Genomic DNA, 17,417 nt, shown 5'->3' with positions numbered 1-17,417 from the left:
TCTTTTGAATTCTATAGAAAATAGAAAAGGTGAGCTATAAACTAAAATCAGAAAAACAAAATCACCTGTTATAACTGGCCATATATTTAACTTCACCTTAATTTCTTTACATTGATTCAGCATATGGTCTGTCTTCCTTTCATTTCAGCCCAAAGGACTCTCATTAGCATTTCTTGCAGGGGAAGTCTAGGGGTAATAAGCTCCCTCAACTTTTAAAAAAAATCTGGGAATATCTTTGTTTCTGTCTCATTTTTAAAGTAAGACAGTTTTTCTAGAAACAACACTGTTGAGTGACTCTCTTTAAGCATGTTGAATATGTCAACCTACTGACTTCTGGTTTCTAAGGATTTAATAGAAATTGGCTGGCAATCTTAATGAGAATTCCTTGTATGGGGTGAGTCACTTCCCTCTTGCTGCTTTCAGGATTCTTTCTTTGTCTTTGTCTTTCAATATTTTGAGTATAATGTGTCACAGTAGACATGTTCCTGAGTTTATCCTACTTGGCGTTTACTGAGATAGTTTGTGTATTTGTTTCTTGCATAAAATTTGGGAATTTTTCAGGCTTTGTTTCTTTAAATATCTTTTCTGCTCCTTTCTAACTCTCTTATCCTTTGGGGATTCCCACAACGCATATGTTGGTCTGCTTGCTGGTGTCTCCTAGTCTTCTTAGGCACTATCCACTTTTCATTACTCTTCTTTCCTTTCTGTTCCTCCAACTCAATAATTTCGGTTGTGGTTTGCTCAAGTTTACTTCTTTCTTCTGCTTGCTCAAATCTGCTTTTGAATCCTTCTAGTATATTATCATTACAGGTAGTATGCTTTTTAGATATACTTTAGATATACTACAGGTAGTATACTTTTTAGATATAGGAAGAATTTTTTGGTTCCCCCTTATAATTTTATATCTTTATTAATACGCTTATTTTTTTCAGGCATAACTTTTTTTGTTGTTCATGTCTTCCTTAACTCTTTGAGCATCTTTAAGACAACTGTTTTAAAGTATTTGTATAGTGTGTGTGTGACATCTGGGCTTCCTTAGGTTTTGTGCTGATTTATTTGGTACCATTCATGGGTTGTAATTTCCTGTTTTGTTGTATGCATTGCTTTTTGTTGTAGTTGTTGAAAACTGGACATTAAAACTTATAATGTAGGAACTCTGGAAATCAAATTTTCCCCCTTTTTCTGTGGCTTGCTGGGCTTAAAAAATGTTATATGATGTCTCTGTGTTGGGACTAAATCTGAGTTGAGAGCTTAAGGTCTTCATCAGTTCTTTTCTGGGCCTATTTCTTTCCTTTAGCATTCATGGTAGCTTCCTCAATTTCCCACATATGCAGTTGTTTCTGAAAGTTCAAAAAAACAGGTGTAGCTGCTTTAAATCTTCTAGGAGACATTTCAGGTGAATGCAAATTGGAACAGTGGTGGCTAACCTCCATGTCCACACCTCAGTGATCAGAGAAACATTCCACAATCTCAACACAGAGCCCTGATATTTGCAGGGACAGGATTTGATTGCCCACCCTGGCTCCAGCAAGCTCCCTTGCCCCAAAATGTCAGTTATGACCCCTACAGCTGCCTGACATGGGACTGTGGTTGGGGATAGACAGCTGCCACTGTGCTGAAGGCTGAAGTAGAGTCAACATTATCATAATTTAGCAGCCAGTCTGTTCCCTGGGAGTTGCAAGTGTTCACATCAACTACAGAGTCCCAAAATATTCACTTCAGAGAGCCCCTTTCAGTATAATTGTTGTCTAGGAGGAGAGTTGGATTCCTGGTGGGTGTGTCCTATTCCACCATTTTTCTTGACTTCACTCCCCTAAGGATCAATTTTAATAGAAAAGCATAATTATTCTTTTTTTTGAGACTCAGGTGACTCTCCTGCCTCAGCCACCAGGGTAGCTAAGACTACAAGTGTGCACCACCATATGTGGCTGGTTTTTAAATTATTTGTACAAATGGGGTCTCCCTATGTTGCCCAGGCTGGTCTAGAATTCCTGGACTCAAGTTATCCTCCTGTCTCCGCATCCCAAAGTCCTGGGATTACAAGCACGAGCCACAGGGCCTAGCCCATAATTAATCTTTGCAACATATTGCTTTCTCTGTATTGGAGGACCCTATTTACTCCTCTTTTATTAAATTTAGGTTTTCTATGTCTCTTTTTATTGGCATCCGGAAATAAATCTTTCTAACCTAGACAAAAATTTTCATTTTGATTAATCAGAAAATTACATTACACTAACATCCTAGTCAGTCAAGTATTTATGTGGCATTTGGTCCTACTTTGTGGGGTGACCGTAATCACTAGCTTTGCCATTACTGCCTTTAAAGTGTGAAATAACTATATATGTATGAAGGTCTCTGGGGAGAGAACCTATGCTCTTGCCATTCTCATTTACTATTAGAGCAACAACTGTTTTCTGGGGACAGTCAGCTCAAACGGCTTCAAATTCTTAGGCAATAACTCCATGGTAAAGAAAATAAGTGGATAAATATAGATTTCAGTGTGAAAAGTCATAGATTTACCTTTTGTAGTTTTTGCTTTTTTTGAGACAGGGTCTCACCCTGTCACCAGGCTGGAGTATAGTGATCACAAAGGCATCACACAGAGAATTTTAGGCTGATGCAGCTGTTCTGTGTAGTGTTGGGTGGTGGACACACGTCTCTATGGGTTTCTCAAAACCTACCACATGCTACACCTCACAAACTCACCTTTATTTTTTGCAAATAAAAAAAAAATCAACCAGAATGTCAGAATATTTCAGGAGGAAAAAGAAACTGATTAAAGACACTTTAGAAAATTTTGATTGGATACTCTAAGACTAAGACAAAACAAACTTTATAGAAACACTCTAGTTGGTAATTTTGTTTATCACAGGGGCAAATGATAATTCTGACACTAGGTGAGAACAAATGAGTAAGTCAGTTGTAGATTATGTGAGCTGGAGTTGTCACCGTTGTGGAATGACTTTTTCTTGCAGCATTGAGAAATGTTTCTTTCCCAGTAGTGTGTTAGTTCTCCCCAGAATTCTCACCAACCTATTCAAGTATTTTAAAAAATACTTGCTCTTATGATTTTAAGACAAAAATGCATCTGTTTTCAGCCCAGTTGGAGAAGCCTCATTACTATCACATCTTTTGTGTTCTAACTGAAACCCTGCACATAAAACAACAAACGAGCATGGGAAATGTTGGAAAAGTATAATAAGGACGACAGACTCCCTGGGGAATGACACAGTGGTACATTCCTTGGGTTTCTTATTCTTCTCATCTGCCCTGGAGAGAGTGCTGCAGAAGCCTCCAACCAGAAACCATATCCAGCAAAGCCAAACCCGACACAAACCCAGCTGTCTCAGCCAAAGAACCTGGAAAATAATGGCCTGGCAAGAAATACCCACCTGACTCCAGCCAAACACCAATGGAAAAAAACCCCAAACACCATAGTTCATTGGAGTCAAGTGTGGAGCTGATGATCCACTTCACTTCCACCTAGTGGAAGGAAGCAGCAGCGCTCTGATTCCCTTGCCTGATGGTGTCCGTGGGGCCAAGCAGGGAGGTAAATCTTCTCTCTTCACCTGGCAAAAGAAGGTAGCATTCTGATATTTCTTTCAGGTGATGTCAACAGACCAAGTAGGAAGCTGTTCTTCCATTTCCTGTCTGACAAAAGCAGACTGTTCTACAATTCCTTTGCCAAGATGGTGTCTGGTGGTACCAGAGGCAAGCTTAGCCTCAAACTCTTCAAACTCATGCAGCAACAATGACATTGACTGAGGCAGGGTGAGGTAGGCTAGTGTCATCCTCCCTACCCTGCTGTCACTGGAGACCAGCAGGAAGCTGAACCTCTGCTGCCACCCAAATCAACCACACTGACAAGGTGTAGCATCTAGGCCAGTTAGTACTCCAATTTCCCCCCACTCTCGGCGTCAGTAGGGCCCAGTGGTGAATTAAACCTCCATACTGACCCAGCTGAAATGAGACTGAGTGAGGTGGTACCGGCAGGCAGTTATTAACAGGAATTCCTTTGAACCAAATGCAAATCTTGAAAATCTCAGAAAACAAAAAAATAGCAGTTATAAGAATGAACCAATTGGAAATTATAGAATTAAAAAATACAACTGAAATAAAACTTTACTGGGTAAGCTTAATAGTAAAGGGGAGAAGACAGAAGATAGAATCAGTAAACTTCAGGACATATCAGTAGGATTTACTGATTCTAATCTGAACAAAAGAGAAAAAATAGATACAAAACAAAACAAAACAACAGAGAACAGCCTCAGGGACCTGTCAGACAGCATCACAATACTGAGTATATGTATCATCAGAGACCCAGAAAGAAAGTAGAAAGAAATAGTGGGACTGGAAAAAGTCAATAAATTGATATCTGAAAACATCTTAATTTCGACAGAGACAGAAATCTACAGAATCAAGTAGCTGAGTAAATCCTAAATAAGATAAACCGAAATAAATTCATATTGAAACATATCGTATAAAAACTTCTGAAAACAGAAGACAAAAATTCTTGAAAGCCTGCCCCCAATCTGAAATGGTGTAGGACACAAGGAAGTGTCCCAACATTTTTTATGTCCTGAAAGAAAAGAACTGTTAGCAGCAAATTCTATGTCCAGCAAAAATAGCATTCAAAAAGGAAGGAGAAATAAAGGCATCCTTATGTGAAGGAAAACTGACACAATTTGTTTTTTACCAAAACTCCTCTTAAAAATGTGAAAAGTAAGTCTTCTAAACAGAAACCAAATGATATCAGAAGAATGATTGGAACTTCAGAAAGAAAAGAATAAGAGAATGGGAAAATGTAAAAAGATATAATAAAAGTTATACATCATCTCAGAAGTTTTCAAAATGATATTTGGTGTTTTCACAAAAATTATAACACTGCTTGTTGCAGCATCCTGTGTATTAGATGTGTTACTCAGTGCAATTCTATTTTTAAAAACAAGGCGGGTGTAAAGGGAGTTACATGAAAATAAGGTTTCTACACTAGAGTTAAAGTGGTAAAACATCAATATCAGTTGACTGTGGTCAGTTCCAAATGAATACTGATCATAAGGTAAAGATAGTAAGAAAATAATATAGAGATGTACTAGAAAACTGTATAAAGAAATAATTATGTAATCCTAAAACTATTTCAGTAACTCACAGGAAGGTAAGAAAAAAGAGCAAAGAAAAAGAGAATGAACAAGCAGAAAATAAATTATAAAGTAGAATATCTAGGCCTTAACATATATATTACAGTTATCTTAAATATAAATTGTGAACATGTGTCGATTAAAAGACAAGGAATATCAACCTGGACAAAGAAACATGATTCAAAAATATGTATGCTACTTATGTCAATTGATGTAGAAAAAGCATTTGCCAAAGTATAGCACAGTTTTATGATAAAAACTTTCAGAAACCTACAAATAGAAGGAAACTTCCTGAACTTTATCAAGAGTATTTATCAAAAACCAACAGCTATGTCATACATAATGGTGAAAGACTGAATGGTTTTCCCCTCAGGGTGGAAACAAGGCAGAGACATCTGCTCTCACCTCTGCTATTTGACAGAGCACCGAAAGTTCTAGTCAGCACAATTGGGCAAGAAACAAGTAAGGCATACTGATTGAAAAAAAAAAAAAAGAAGGAAAACGGCTTCTGTTGCAGATTACACGATCGTCTTTGTAATGTCTCCGGGAATCTAAAAAAGTCTTGTAGAAATAATAAGTTACTTAGCAGGTTCACAGGATAAATGATCCATCCTACAAAATTCATCATATTTCTATAAACTAACCATGAATGTGTGGAAACTGAAAATACCTTTACAATTGCTCTAAAGAAAATACTTAGGCATAAATCTGACAAGATATGCAGGATCAAGATGACAAAAATTACAAAATGTGCATGAAAGAATTGAGAGAAAAACTAAATAAATTCAAACATACCTTATTAATGGTTTGGAAGACTCAAGATAGCAAAGATGTCAATTCTCTTTAAATTGATGTGTAGACTTAATGACATTCATATCAAAACTCCAGCTAGATTTTTTATACACATAGATAAACTTATTTTAAGTTTATATGAAAAGGCACATGATATTGGTGGAGAGATGGACACATAGGTCAGCAGAACAGAATACAGAACTCAGAAATGGACCCAAGCAAATATGCCCAACTCATTTTTGACAAAGGTACAAAAGCAATTGAAGGAGGAAGGATAGTCTTTTAATCAAATGCCACCGGAGAAAATAAACATTTATAGGCTCAAAATCTCAGTGTAAACCTCACACCTTATATACTAATTAACTTGAAATGGTTTGCAAACTTAAATATAAAGGGTTTTACCATAAACCTTTTAGGAAAAGAGATTAAAAAATCATTGGGATCTAGCTAAATAAAAAGTACTTTCTTCTTACATGTACCTTTTAATGATTTTTTTATTTTCAGTAAAAGATCAATGTGTACCTGTACTTACTCTAAAAAAGAAAAATATTCAATATGCTTTTCCAGGTTAATAGACAAATGAAATAGATTCATCTTTCTTTATGAACCCATAGTGTATCAGTGATCGAGCCATTATTGTTTTCCTGAGAGGAAAACTCTCTTTACGCTCATCACATTTTTGGAGCATTAGGAGTGGAACCAGGGGCCTTAGGTGAGGTGGACATGCTGCCAGTGGAGGTGAGCAGGGAGGAAATTTCCAAACCCGAGAACTGGCAGGCCCGGCAGAAACTGCTGGAGAGAGAACAGTTACTCGGGCTTCAAGATATGTGTGTATATGTGTGTATTTATAACTGAGGTTGAACCGTTACACAATAAGAATGCAGTCCAATTTTTCTACCCTCTCTTTTCTAACATCTTTCAAACAGATGATGTTTTGTAAGATTTTCAATTATTTTCAATAATTAAAAAAAATTTCCAACAAAACAAATATGCATGCTGAATTATTTATCAATACCCTATTTTACATGTGGTTGTAAATAAGCAACCCGTTTTATAGATTCAGCATTTTGGATGTTAAGGTAAAAATATAGCTGCTCCTCATTTTTAGAAGAGTGGATTTACAATATGTGTGTCTGTTGGAAATTGTATATTTAAATTACTTAAAAATATATCCTCTTTGCTAATAGTTTTGTAAAATGAACTTGTGGCACATTAGAAAGAATGTTTTGAAGCAAAATTTGTTTTTAGTTTGTATTCTCTAAACATCAGAAATTTGCTTTGAAGAATTAAAAAACTTACAAGAATATTCATATTTGACCTATAAAATAAGTAACTTGGAATAATTTGAATTTGGAAATTTCTTTATACCACTAAATTTGAAGTATCAGTGCCATTTTATTTTTACAGATTTTCCTTGACACATTATATTGGCTACTGGAAAGAGTTAAGACCCTTTATGAAAATATGATTTTAGTGATGCAACTTATATATGAGGTAGATAAGCATTGATTCCTGTGCCCATTAACTAAGAAGATTTTATGAAACAATTTATAACAGGGGCCACAGTCAGTACCGGGAGTGTGGTCAGGCACGCCTCCGTCCTCACCGGGCCCACCAGAAGCTTTCAGGGTTCTGGGAGAAACATGCCCAGGTGTGGAGAGGCTGTCACAAGGGAAGAAGGGCCAGGTTGGGGGAACCCAGCACAGGGGACCTGGCCTCACAGGGGAGTCGGAGAGGGTTTTCTGAGGAAGCAGTGTCCAAGCCAAGATCCTTCCTGTTCCATGTGCTCCAGCACAAGGCCCACAGGAGGATCCCTGTGAGCAAGACCAATCTAGACCAGCCGGGTTTATTCCCATGGCAGTGAGGGGGAGCATGGCCTGAGGGGCTAAGGGCGGTGTCAGAAGCACAGCGTCAGAGGAACTCTCACCGTTTCTATCATGAATGATTGCAGTTTGATATCAGCATGGGGGTTGTAATTGGGTGATCTGGGGAAGGGTCTGCCAGCGGGTCGGGGGGTCGCTCTAGGCTGGATGCCGACTGATAGAGGAGACTTTTCTATTGCTCGGTTTCTCAAGGAATCTTATCTAGAAGAGGGCAGAGGGCCGCCAGGAGAAAGCACTGCTGGGAATGAGGTAGGTGCCGCTCATTTTCACCAAGTGCAGTGCTAGGGATTTTAGGGGGTGGCAAAGTGACCTTGATATATTTTCTCTGTGCAGGTCTCTGTTAGAGTCACCTATAAAATCTCCGTGGGGATCTCCGTGTTGGTTTTGAAGGGTCTCTGTGTGAGTCTGTGTCAGGGGTTTCTGTGGGGAGTCCTTCTGGGGGGTCTTCATGGGGGGATCTTGGTCAGATTCTCTGTTGGGGTCTCTGGGGGTCACTGTGGGGAATCTCTGAAATCTCTATGAATGTTGGGTCTCTGTGGGAATCTTTGAGTTGGGGGTATACATGGGGGTCTCTGTGGGGCTCCTCTGCTGCAGGTTCCAGGATCCTGGGTCCCATAGATGTTGGGCCCACACTGGAGCTGCCCAGGTCACCACCCCAGACAGGACTTGGCTCCAGCAGTAGCCTGGGCACCCAAAGTGACACCAGGGCCTTTTCCAAACAGGTCCCCAGCATGGGTCCCACCATGCCTGGGTACAGGCCTGTCCCCTTGTCCTCAGCCTCCACAGCCCCTGTGGGTGCAGAGCTCTCCCTGGGCAGAAGGCCCCTGGGCAGAGCCCTCTGGGGAACCAGCTCCTGCATTTGCTCCTGCCTTCCCTGGGGATGGACAGGAGGGACCCAGCACTAGGACGGAGGAGCCCAGGACTGTGCCCTGCGGGGACTGTCCCTGCCAACTATGTGACCAGATCGTCTGAGCCCCAGTGTGTCCCCTGCTGGCACCTGGGCTTGGATCCATAGATGTGCTGTGTAACCCAGGCCAGACCTTGCCTTCTGGGTCCCTCTCCCCTGGGAGTGGCACTGACCACTTTTGCTTGTAATGGTCACCAGACTGTGAGGACCCTGGTTACAGCTGTGGGCAGCTTGTGGGTCCTGCACTTGCGAACTTATGTTCGTCTTCCCTGATTCTTCTCCCCACCTCTCACCCTGGGCCTAAGGTCCCCTCCTGTGGTTCCTAACCACAGAGTCCCACCAGAGGGGCAGGCAGCAGCCCTGGGTGCCTCCTGAAACAGACACCCCACACTAGTGGGCTGGGGGACTGCTCTGGAGAGTGAGGCAGGGGACACCAGATGCAAACCCAGGGGTGTTATCAAGGCTGAGCCAAGTGCTGGCGGGGCCCAGGTCCATCCCAGAACTCAGCAGGTAGGGAGGGGTCTGGGGAGGGTGTCATCTCTTCCCCACCAGGACATCAGAGAAGGAGCTGTCCCTCCTCTGACCCAGGGCCAGTACAGGACACCCCCACATTCCCAGGCTACCATGGGGCAGGGAGGCTGCTGGGATCCATCACTCCTCCAGCCTGAGGGGAGCCTACCACCCTCTCAGTCCATGAGGCCCCTGCAGACCCAGCTCCTACAGCAGCACAGAAGTTACCTTAGTGAGAATGAAGATGCAGTGAGCCAGATCCCGGGTGGAGTCTCCATAGGGTTTGCTGTCCTTACACGTCCTGAAGGCTCTGGGTCATGACACAGTTTGGAAACCAGACACGGTTTCTCCCTGGACAGGGAGAAGAGGGGGTCCTCCACGTCCTTGCCAGCCTCCTCCAGGCCCAGCCATTCTGGAAGCCGCACTCAGAAGGAGCGGATGCTGTGCCCTTTCCTGCCCCCTAGCATGGCACAGACAGAAGCCACCCCCTCTGCAGGGAAAGCAGGTATATTGGGAACTTCTCCGTGAACGTCATGAACACATGGCGGCTGTAATCACCCACGCAGGACAGGTTTATTGTGTAGGCATCAGTTTTATTTGAGTAGAACCCCGTCTACCCCAGGAGTCATGCAAGAAGCCTGGTCTGGTTTGGGAGGCAAGACACCTCTGTGTAGACCTCAGTTCCTGCGGCTGTGGTGGGGGCCGCCCGAGGTGCTTGCCATTCGTGGCCTGTGGTGGTGGGGACCAGCTGGGGATACAGGCTCCCTGGGAGGTGGAGCCCAACTGCTGTCTCTGTCTCTGATGCCCCTGTTTTTGACAGGACATTGGTGGCCCTTGGGAGTGGCTTTAGGGCTGCAGGCCAGAGCTCTCATCTCTCTGCTACGTTCTTGGTGGCAGTGACCCCTGTGGCAGCAGGAAGGCACATTCTCCTGGGCGTGGAAGTCACCTTTGTGGCGATTGACCTCTGAGGGACCACGTCCCCCCTGAAGCCCCAGTTTGTTCACCAGGATTTGTCCCACAACTCTGCTGATGGTCCAGGCTTCATCAGCCATGCAGTCCATAAACTGCCTTGGTGGGCCAGACCCCCAGCTCTGGAAAGCATCTGCCCCAGGCTTGCCTTTCTGCAGGACATCTTCCCACCCTGTACCTCCTTTCCTGGAGTGTAGACCTTGTTGATGGTGACTGATCTTTCTCTGGAAGTGGCTTTCTGGTGGTGTCTGTCCCTTCTCCAGCTGAGGCTGGTTTTATTTCCTTTTTTGTTTGTCTCCTATTTCCCTGGCTTGGGCAGGGTGGCTCCTCCCACTGGCTTCAGAGGTCCTGGATCCCTTGGACCTGTGTCCCTGCTCCCCTGTTCTGGGCCTCCTGCGGGCCTCGCCCTTGTCCGCAGAGCCCAGCGTCTTCTGACTCTTCTGTGGGGCCTTTGCTTTTGGTCTCCCAGGCTCCTGCTGCCCTGGACTGTCCCCTCCCTTTCATAGGAGGGCACATGGCCCCTGGGAAGCTGTCGTGTTCTTACCAGACACACTCTGGGAGGTGGACAGAGGGGCCTGAGTGGGCGGCCTGTCTGCGGCGGTGAGCATGTCCATGTGGCGGCCTGGAAGGCATGGGCTTGTGGCGCTGTCCTGGAGGAGGATGCCCGAGGCACGGCCTGGCAGCTGCTCCTCTGGGTCCACCTGCACTATGAGCGCAATCTCACTGACCACCTGCGCTTTCAGGTGCAGCTGCTCTGGATCCTGAGCAACACAGACTGTAGACGCTGAGGGGTTACTGGTGGTCCCCAGAGCCCCTGTGCTCCTCAGATCCTCCTGAACACTTCCCGAACTTGCCCTCACACTGGCTCCCAGGGTGACTTCCCAAGTGGGGGGCTTCTCCTCCCCCACCTTCAATGCCTGCAGGGCGTCTTCAGCCCTTGCCCGCTGGGACCCTATGCTGAGCTCTTGCAGGGCTCTGCTACTACAGGAGTCTCCTGAGGACATGCTCTCACTCTCAAGCCATGCCTCAGTCCCAGCCATTTCTGAACCCATACTCCCCTCTAGTCTGGGTTGGGGTTTCCCGGATTCCAGGACAGTCCTGCTCTGCCAGGTTCTGCCCACAAGGCTGCATGTTGGGGGCTGAGAACACCCCCTGTCCTTGTGTCCAGTCGGAAAGGGTGTCAGCTGACTGGGACCCTCTCGGGGGCCTCTGGACTCCCTCCTGCTCAGGTGGTAGGGCAGCGAGAGGGCCACTCACGGTCGGGACTGACTTGCTTGTTGTTCTGTTGTCTCCTGGACCATTCTGAGGACGTTTTCCCAGGAAAATGGGAACCTTGGGTACAGATTCAACCCGAGATACCCAGGAGGCCCAGGGGGTAAAGGTGGATTGTGGGAAGGGCGGGGCCTGAGCCTCACCTGACCAGACATTTATGGGCTCCAGGGACTGGAGGTCTGTACCCCACCTGTGCCTCACACGGAATCGTAAAAGATGTACTTCCAGTATGTGCTGGGTGCAGGGATGGAGGAAGGAAAGCTTCTGGGAGGTGTTCACGTGGGCTTTCCCACCCCTCCAGGATGCCAGCTTCCCAGGTTTCCTGTGGGTGTCAGACTTGGGAACAGCACATTTGGCCACGAGCCAGGAGTGATGCACAGGCATGGGGATCCAGCCCTCTTTGATCTCCCCTACGTTCCTGGCCAGATGGATTTGCAGCTTGTTTTCCAGATGCTCTTTGTCTGGGTCCCTGGGTGTGGAACTTACTGATTGGTACTTCCAGGACCTCCATAAGTCACCTTCTGCCTCCTCCTTGTCTTCGTCCAGAGCCTTCACTGAGGTCCTTCCTGAGCCTCGATCCTGGCTTGGGTCCGGCCCTAGTTTGGACCCTAAGCACCCCTTCCAGAGAACCTTCCGGAGCTCCTGAACCCGGTCTTCTGCACATCCTTCCTGCCCTTCCCTGCAAATTCAGAAGGCTGGGAGGGCAAGATGGCCTGCTGCGTGTCTTCTGCCTGATGCTGGGGCCTCCCTGGGAATTCTCCATCAGGCTGTAGCAGGTCCCCAGATGCCTGCAATCTGCTGGGAGGGCCACAGGACTGCTCCTGGTGGATGGCACTCCTTCCTTGCCACCAGTGCTCTGGGAGCTCAGGGCTGGTGGCAACCCCGGGAAGGATGGGGGCTGACTTGGGGCTCCAGGAGGCTGGCCTCTCTTGGGGAAGGTGGGTAGTGGGCTGGCTTAGGACAGCCTGAGACTTTTTGAGGAGAGAGGGCAAAGCCCTCTTCCACTTTGGTCGCTTCTTCAAGGGCCATTCAAGATACTCCTTTCCAGTGGGGATGACAGACTGTGTCCTCTCCTGGGATGTAGGGTAAGATGCCCTACAGCCCCTAATCTGGGGTGGAGAAGAGCACCCCAGGCTTGGGACAGGGGGTGAGAGGTGGGCCTGGGTCTGGATCCCAGCCAAAGGCGGGGGCTGGGACTGGGGCCAGGCTGGAGTGAAATGTTGGGGCTGGGCCATGTGGTGGGGCTGGGGCGGTGTCTGGGAAAGCTGTGAGGATGCCTCAACCTCAGGTTCACCTGGAAGAGAAGTGGAGGCTTTATCCAGTGGTACAGAGTGTGCATTCTGTGAGGAAGTGTTCCTAGAAACCCAGACTGTGGCCGCCAGGGACTCGCTATTGAGAGAGGGGAGGTCCCAGAAAAGCTGGCTGCGTTTCTGCTGTAAGTGGTCCCCCACAGCTGTGGCATCAGAGACTTGCTGAGGATGGGGCAGCTGCTGTGGTTGGGTTGACACGTTCCAGAAGAGATTTAGGGTCGTGATGTCCCACTCCTTCCCCAGTGATGTCATGTGCAGGTGGTCGGCCCGTTTCCTTTCTTTCTCCTGCCACATCTTCATCAGTGCTCTCTTGGCGATGAGAGTCTCCAGCAGCTTCTGCACGTCAGGGTGGATGAATGTGCAGCCACCTACCTCCATGTGCCTGAGTGTGGGGTCTCCCCAGAAGGAAGCCTCTGAGGGGTGGTCGGGAAGATGCTGTGGCTGGGATTGGCCATGTGAGTAGCTGGAGAGGCCCCAGGTGGTGGCAGCCTCCCTCCAGCAATAGAGGTCCCGAATGGGATCGCTGGAGCATCCCAGGCCAGAGATCACCCTGGTTGGAGGAGGCAGCACCTGGTTGTGTAGAGGGGACCTCTGGGGGACAGGGCATGTTGTGGAGCCACACTGAAGTCCATCCAGGCTGGAGTCGGGTGGAGGTGGAGAGGCCAGGGGACCATGCGGCTGTGGTGAAGGAGGAAAAACCACATGTGGCTGGGATGCAGGGCATTTTAGGGGAAGCAAGGGCTCTGGTGGCCCAGAGGCACTCAGGGTGGAGTGTGGTCCAAAAGGCTCTGAGAAGGTCATCGGGCCTGGTGACAGGGTGGAGGCCAGAGGAGCTGGGGGAGCTGGTGGGGACAAGCTGGCAGGAGACGGATCTTGCATGCATTTCCCATGTGGCTGGTGGGCCTTAGCAGGCACTGGTTTACACACGTCACCCAGGGGGTCTCCACCTAAGGGCAAGTGGGAGCTGCCTTCACCAGCGAGCTTCCTCAGGTGGCTGCAGGAGACAAGAGGCACAAGCTGCAGCCAGGGGTATGTGGGGCCGGGAAGCTGGGAGGGGTGGACACCTGGGGACCCCAGCTCCTCCACCTCCCCGACTGCTGACTTCACAAAGCTCTGCCTAAGCCTGCCCCAGGGCTTCAGTCCCCTCCTGTCCCCTTCCCGGGACCTCCCCCTCCCAGATCACCACCAGGCCTTAGGGTTGCATCAGAGGCCCTGGTAGGAAGGAGGACAGGGACAGAAGGGGGAAGCTCCTCACCTTTCCAGAAGGTAGTTCAGGTCCCGAGTCTCCTCCAGCTCCCTCAGGAGGATTCTGCAAGCTGGAAATCAGGAGACAGGGTTATGGTGGAGAGGGCAGTGCCTGGGAACCTCACAGAGGCTGAGTGGATGTCTCTTTAGGGGACACCATGGGGGACTAGACCCTGAAGCCCTCGCATCTGTGTCCAAGGCCACATGGCCCCGATGGTGACAGGAAGGTTTCCACTGTGCAGCACTTTGTCATTTGCAAAAAGTGCTTCCATGTCCACCCCCTCATGGGTGTCACAACCATCTTGTTGGGAGAGCAAATGGGTGGTCTCAAAGAGGAGTCAGCCATTGCTGAGGTGAACAGCTGTCCACATGGACCTGGAGCCTCCCTGACCTCCCCCTGTATTCAGGCAGGCCTTGGTCCCTTCCCCACACCACCCCCTTATGGGCAATACCGGTCCCAGGCCCATGGCTTCATTCCCGCAGGGAATCTGAGGAGGCTGCAGGTTCTGATTTCTCTCCCAGGAGCTTCCCTCTCAGCCCTCTGCAAATGACTTCCTCGGGGACAGGCAATGCTTAGTCACCTCTGGAGAGTCCCGGGGGGCAGCAGAGCCTCACCTTTCAGAGCTGAGATCTTCCTGCTCCTGGACCTCCCGCTTCTCTCCGTTTGAGGCTGAGAGGCAAGAAAGGATGACGGGCTGGGACCAGTTCTCAGTCTCCTCTCCCCAGACCAGCTGCACACATGCAGTGCTCATGAGGGACCCGGCTCTCAGCCTCTAGCTCAGGGAGCTCTATGTGTGCTTTTTACTCATGTTTACCGTGAATGAAATGTTTTCTGTTTTCCTTCTTAGGGAAATGCAAGGAGGGGTTGTCTGTGTGACTCCAACCTGGCTGTCCCCAGTCCCTGCTCCTCCGCTCAAGGAACACCCAGGCTAAGGCCCACAGGCGCCTCTGAGCTGCCAGTAGGATTCCGCTTTGGATGAGAATGGAGAGGAGGCTAGGGTACCATGGGGCTGTGGTGAAGGAGGAAAAAGCACACGTGGCCGGGATGCAGCCACAGGTGAATCCAGGCTCTAGTGGGAGGCTCTCAGGAGCTCAGCACAGCTCTCAGATCACACCCAGATCACACAGAGGAGGCTGGGCCCCCAGGCACCTGCCCAAGGAAGGGGGTGATGAGCCAGGGCTGGGGCCTCTCCTCCCACAGAGACCTCACCCCTCTCCTGACCCGGTCCTCGCCACTGAGTCCGATGTTGGTTTTTGCCCTGATGCCTCCTGTGCACCCCACAGATGATCTGGGAGCTCGGGATGGAATCCTCTGCCCACTCTCACCCCTGCCTGCCCTGCCCTTCCCTAGAGGGATGACGAGATTTCCCATCGCAGAAGGGTCTCGCATTGCTTAGGAAAAGTGGAAATGAGGGGAGTAAAAGAAGAGAGAATCTTTCTCTGTGGGGCTGGGCTGAGGACTCCTTACCTCCCTGCTGCTCCTGTTCCTCCCGGGTGGGGGTGAGGGTGGGTCACTGTGGATGTACAGGAGCAATAGGAAGAGGAGCACCAGGCCACACACACTGGTGAGGATGAAATCCATCATCCAGGGAGTGGAGCTGGGGCTCAGCCATGTGGCACTAGCGCTCTTCAGAGGAAAGAGCATTTTCTCCATCTGAAGTGCAATGTCGTCTCCTGTGCACCCCACAGATGGTCTGGGAGCTGGGGATGGAATCCTCTGTCCACTCTCACCCCTGCCTGCCCTTCCCTTCCCTAGAGGGATGACGAGATTTCCCATCGCCTTCAAGCAACTGAGCTCTGGGCATCCCCTTTGGGACTAGGGACTGGGGCCCAGGCTTGCATCACACAGCTGGGGCCTCCTCTTCACAAAGGGCTCCTGGGGGCGGGGGAGGGGCAGTGGGAGCAGGAGGCTGAAGCACAGCCCCGCCCTCAGCTCCCAGCCCCCAGTCCCTCCACCCTCCTGGGTCCCCCGGATCGCTCCTTCCCACTCCAGCTGCTCACCCTGTCAGAGACAGTCCTCGGTCCATTTTCTATTCTCTTCCCCTGGAACACAGGTGTCACCTGGCTCTCCTTGTACCTTGGAGATCTAGGCCTGAGCCCACCCATTTCATAGCCTTTGAAACTCTGAAATTCTCCTAGGAATTTAGGTGGTTTCTTAAGGATTATTTCAGAATCTCCTCTGTTTTCGTAATTTTCCCACACCCTACATTTTCTACTTTCATCAACCCAGAATAGAACTATTAAATTTACAAAACTAAAAAGTGAATAAAAATACAAATAATTAAACCTCCAAATGACATTTTTATATTAGGAACATAATTTTGAGTTACCGAATTATGGAGCTTGCTGTAAAAAAACCTCAAACACTTTGACAAATTATTTTCAAAACAATAATTAAGCCTTTACTTATTTTCTTTAGATCTTTCATATGTTGTCCTGATCCATTTTTTCTTTCTCTGCCCCAAATACAGTCCTCACTCTCCTAAGTTTTGGAACATGTGTGCTCCACCATGAGCCAAGAGTGGTTTGGGGTAATCTGAGGTCCAGCTCCTTTGGGTGGAGAGCGGGACTGGGCATTCCGTGCCAGGCTCAAGTCCAGTGTTCAGCAGCCTCTTCTGATATCACTCGTGTCCTCTGTACATATTCTTTTTTTTTTTTTCAAATAGAGGCTCACTCTGTTGTCGAGGCTGGAGTGCAGTGGCATGATCTCGGCTCACTGCAATCTCTGCCTCCTGGGTTCAAGCGATTCTCCTGCCTCAGCCTCCCAAGTAGCTGGGACTACAGAAGTGTGCCACCATGCCCAGCTGATTTTTGTATCTTTAGTAGAGACCAGGTTTCACCATATTGGCCAGGCTGGTCCTGAACTCCTGACCTTGTGATCTGCCCGCCTTAGCCTCCCATTTGTATTCTCTGCTCCACAATGTGTCCTGTTTTTCACCTCCTGCCTGCTCTAGACCACTGGGGCCTCATGTCTGGCCTGTAGCTGATAGGGAGTGTACTTTGAGCCCTGGAGAAAATGTTCTCATTATACTATCAGACATCTTTTGGGCAGCAGAAACTCAGGATTAGAGATTGCACTTTTTAATCACTATGTGATACATTTATTTAATGCTTGAAAAGTGGCCTTGAAAATCATGTATATCTTTGTCATGCGTTCTATATAGCCTCAATGGGAGTGAGACCATCTGAGTCTATTTGGGTCTGTTCTCATGAACATGCACCTTCAAGAGCATATCTGCTTCATCTACTGCTGCTTTTATCTGTCTACAGTCTCTTCCTCCTTTATGAGATTGTCACTGGGGAGCCATGACAGTCCCTAATGTGGTCAACTGGGTTAATTGGCAAGAGTGGAGACCCCAGTGACGACTGCTAGGATCACTGGGAAGTATGG

The 17,417-nt window shown here is 47.9% G+C and overlaps 2 protein-coding genes across 7 annotated transcripts in view; one reads left to right on the top strand and one right to left on the bottom strand.

Moving 5' to 3' along the window:
- Positions 1 to 9,753: 9,753 nt before the first annotated feature.
- On the bottom strand, positions 9,754 to 16,868 carry LOC100454818 (spermatogenesis-associated protein 31E1). Its single transcript, XM_024251941.3, is given in 7 exon segments — positions 9,754 to 9,925; positions 9,928 to 11,375; positions 11,377 to 12,094; positions 12,097 to 13,775; positions 14,037 to 14,097; positions 14,642 to 14,696; positions 15,495 to 16,868. Coding segments are annotated over 7 exon segments (4,392 nt in total). The 5' UTR covers positions 15,804 to 16,868; the 3' UTR covers positions 9,754 to 9,803.
- The window catches only part of LOC100454453 (putative UPF0607 protein ENSP00000382826), a 29,419-nt gene continuing 24,019 nt past the window's right edge, over positions 12,018 to 17,417 (top strand). The window contains exons 1-3 of one of the 6 annotated variants that reach the window (XM_054521060.2): positions 12,018 to 12,556; positions 12,760 to 12,906; positions 14,875 to 15,083. The gene's annotated coding sequence lies outside the window, so the exon portion shown is untranslated. Of the gene's footprint in view, positions 12,557 to 12,759; positions 12,907 to 13,125; positions 13,811 to 13,919; positions 14,048 to 14,068; positions 15,084 to 17,417 lie in introns of those variants that run through there. The other 5 variants (XM_054521062.2, XM_054521059.2, XM_054521063.2 and 2 more) reach the window with 5 other exon arrangements.

Source organism: Pongo abelii, chromosome 13 (genome assembly GCF_028885655.2).
Source record: "Pongo abelii isolate AG06213 chromosome 13, NHGRI_mPonAbe1-v2.0_pri, whole genome shotgun sequence".
Lineage (NCBI taxonomy): Eukaryota > Metazoa > Chordata > Mammalia > Primates > Hominidae > Pongo > Pongo abelii.
Note: the sequence above shows the minus strand (reverse complement) of the source record. Positions and strands in the feature narration are given on the sequence as shown.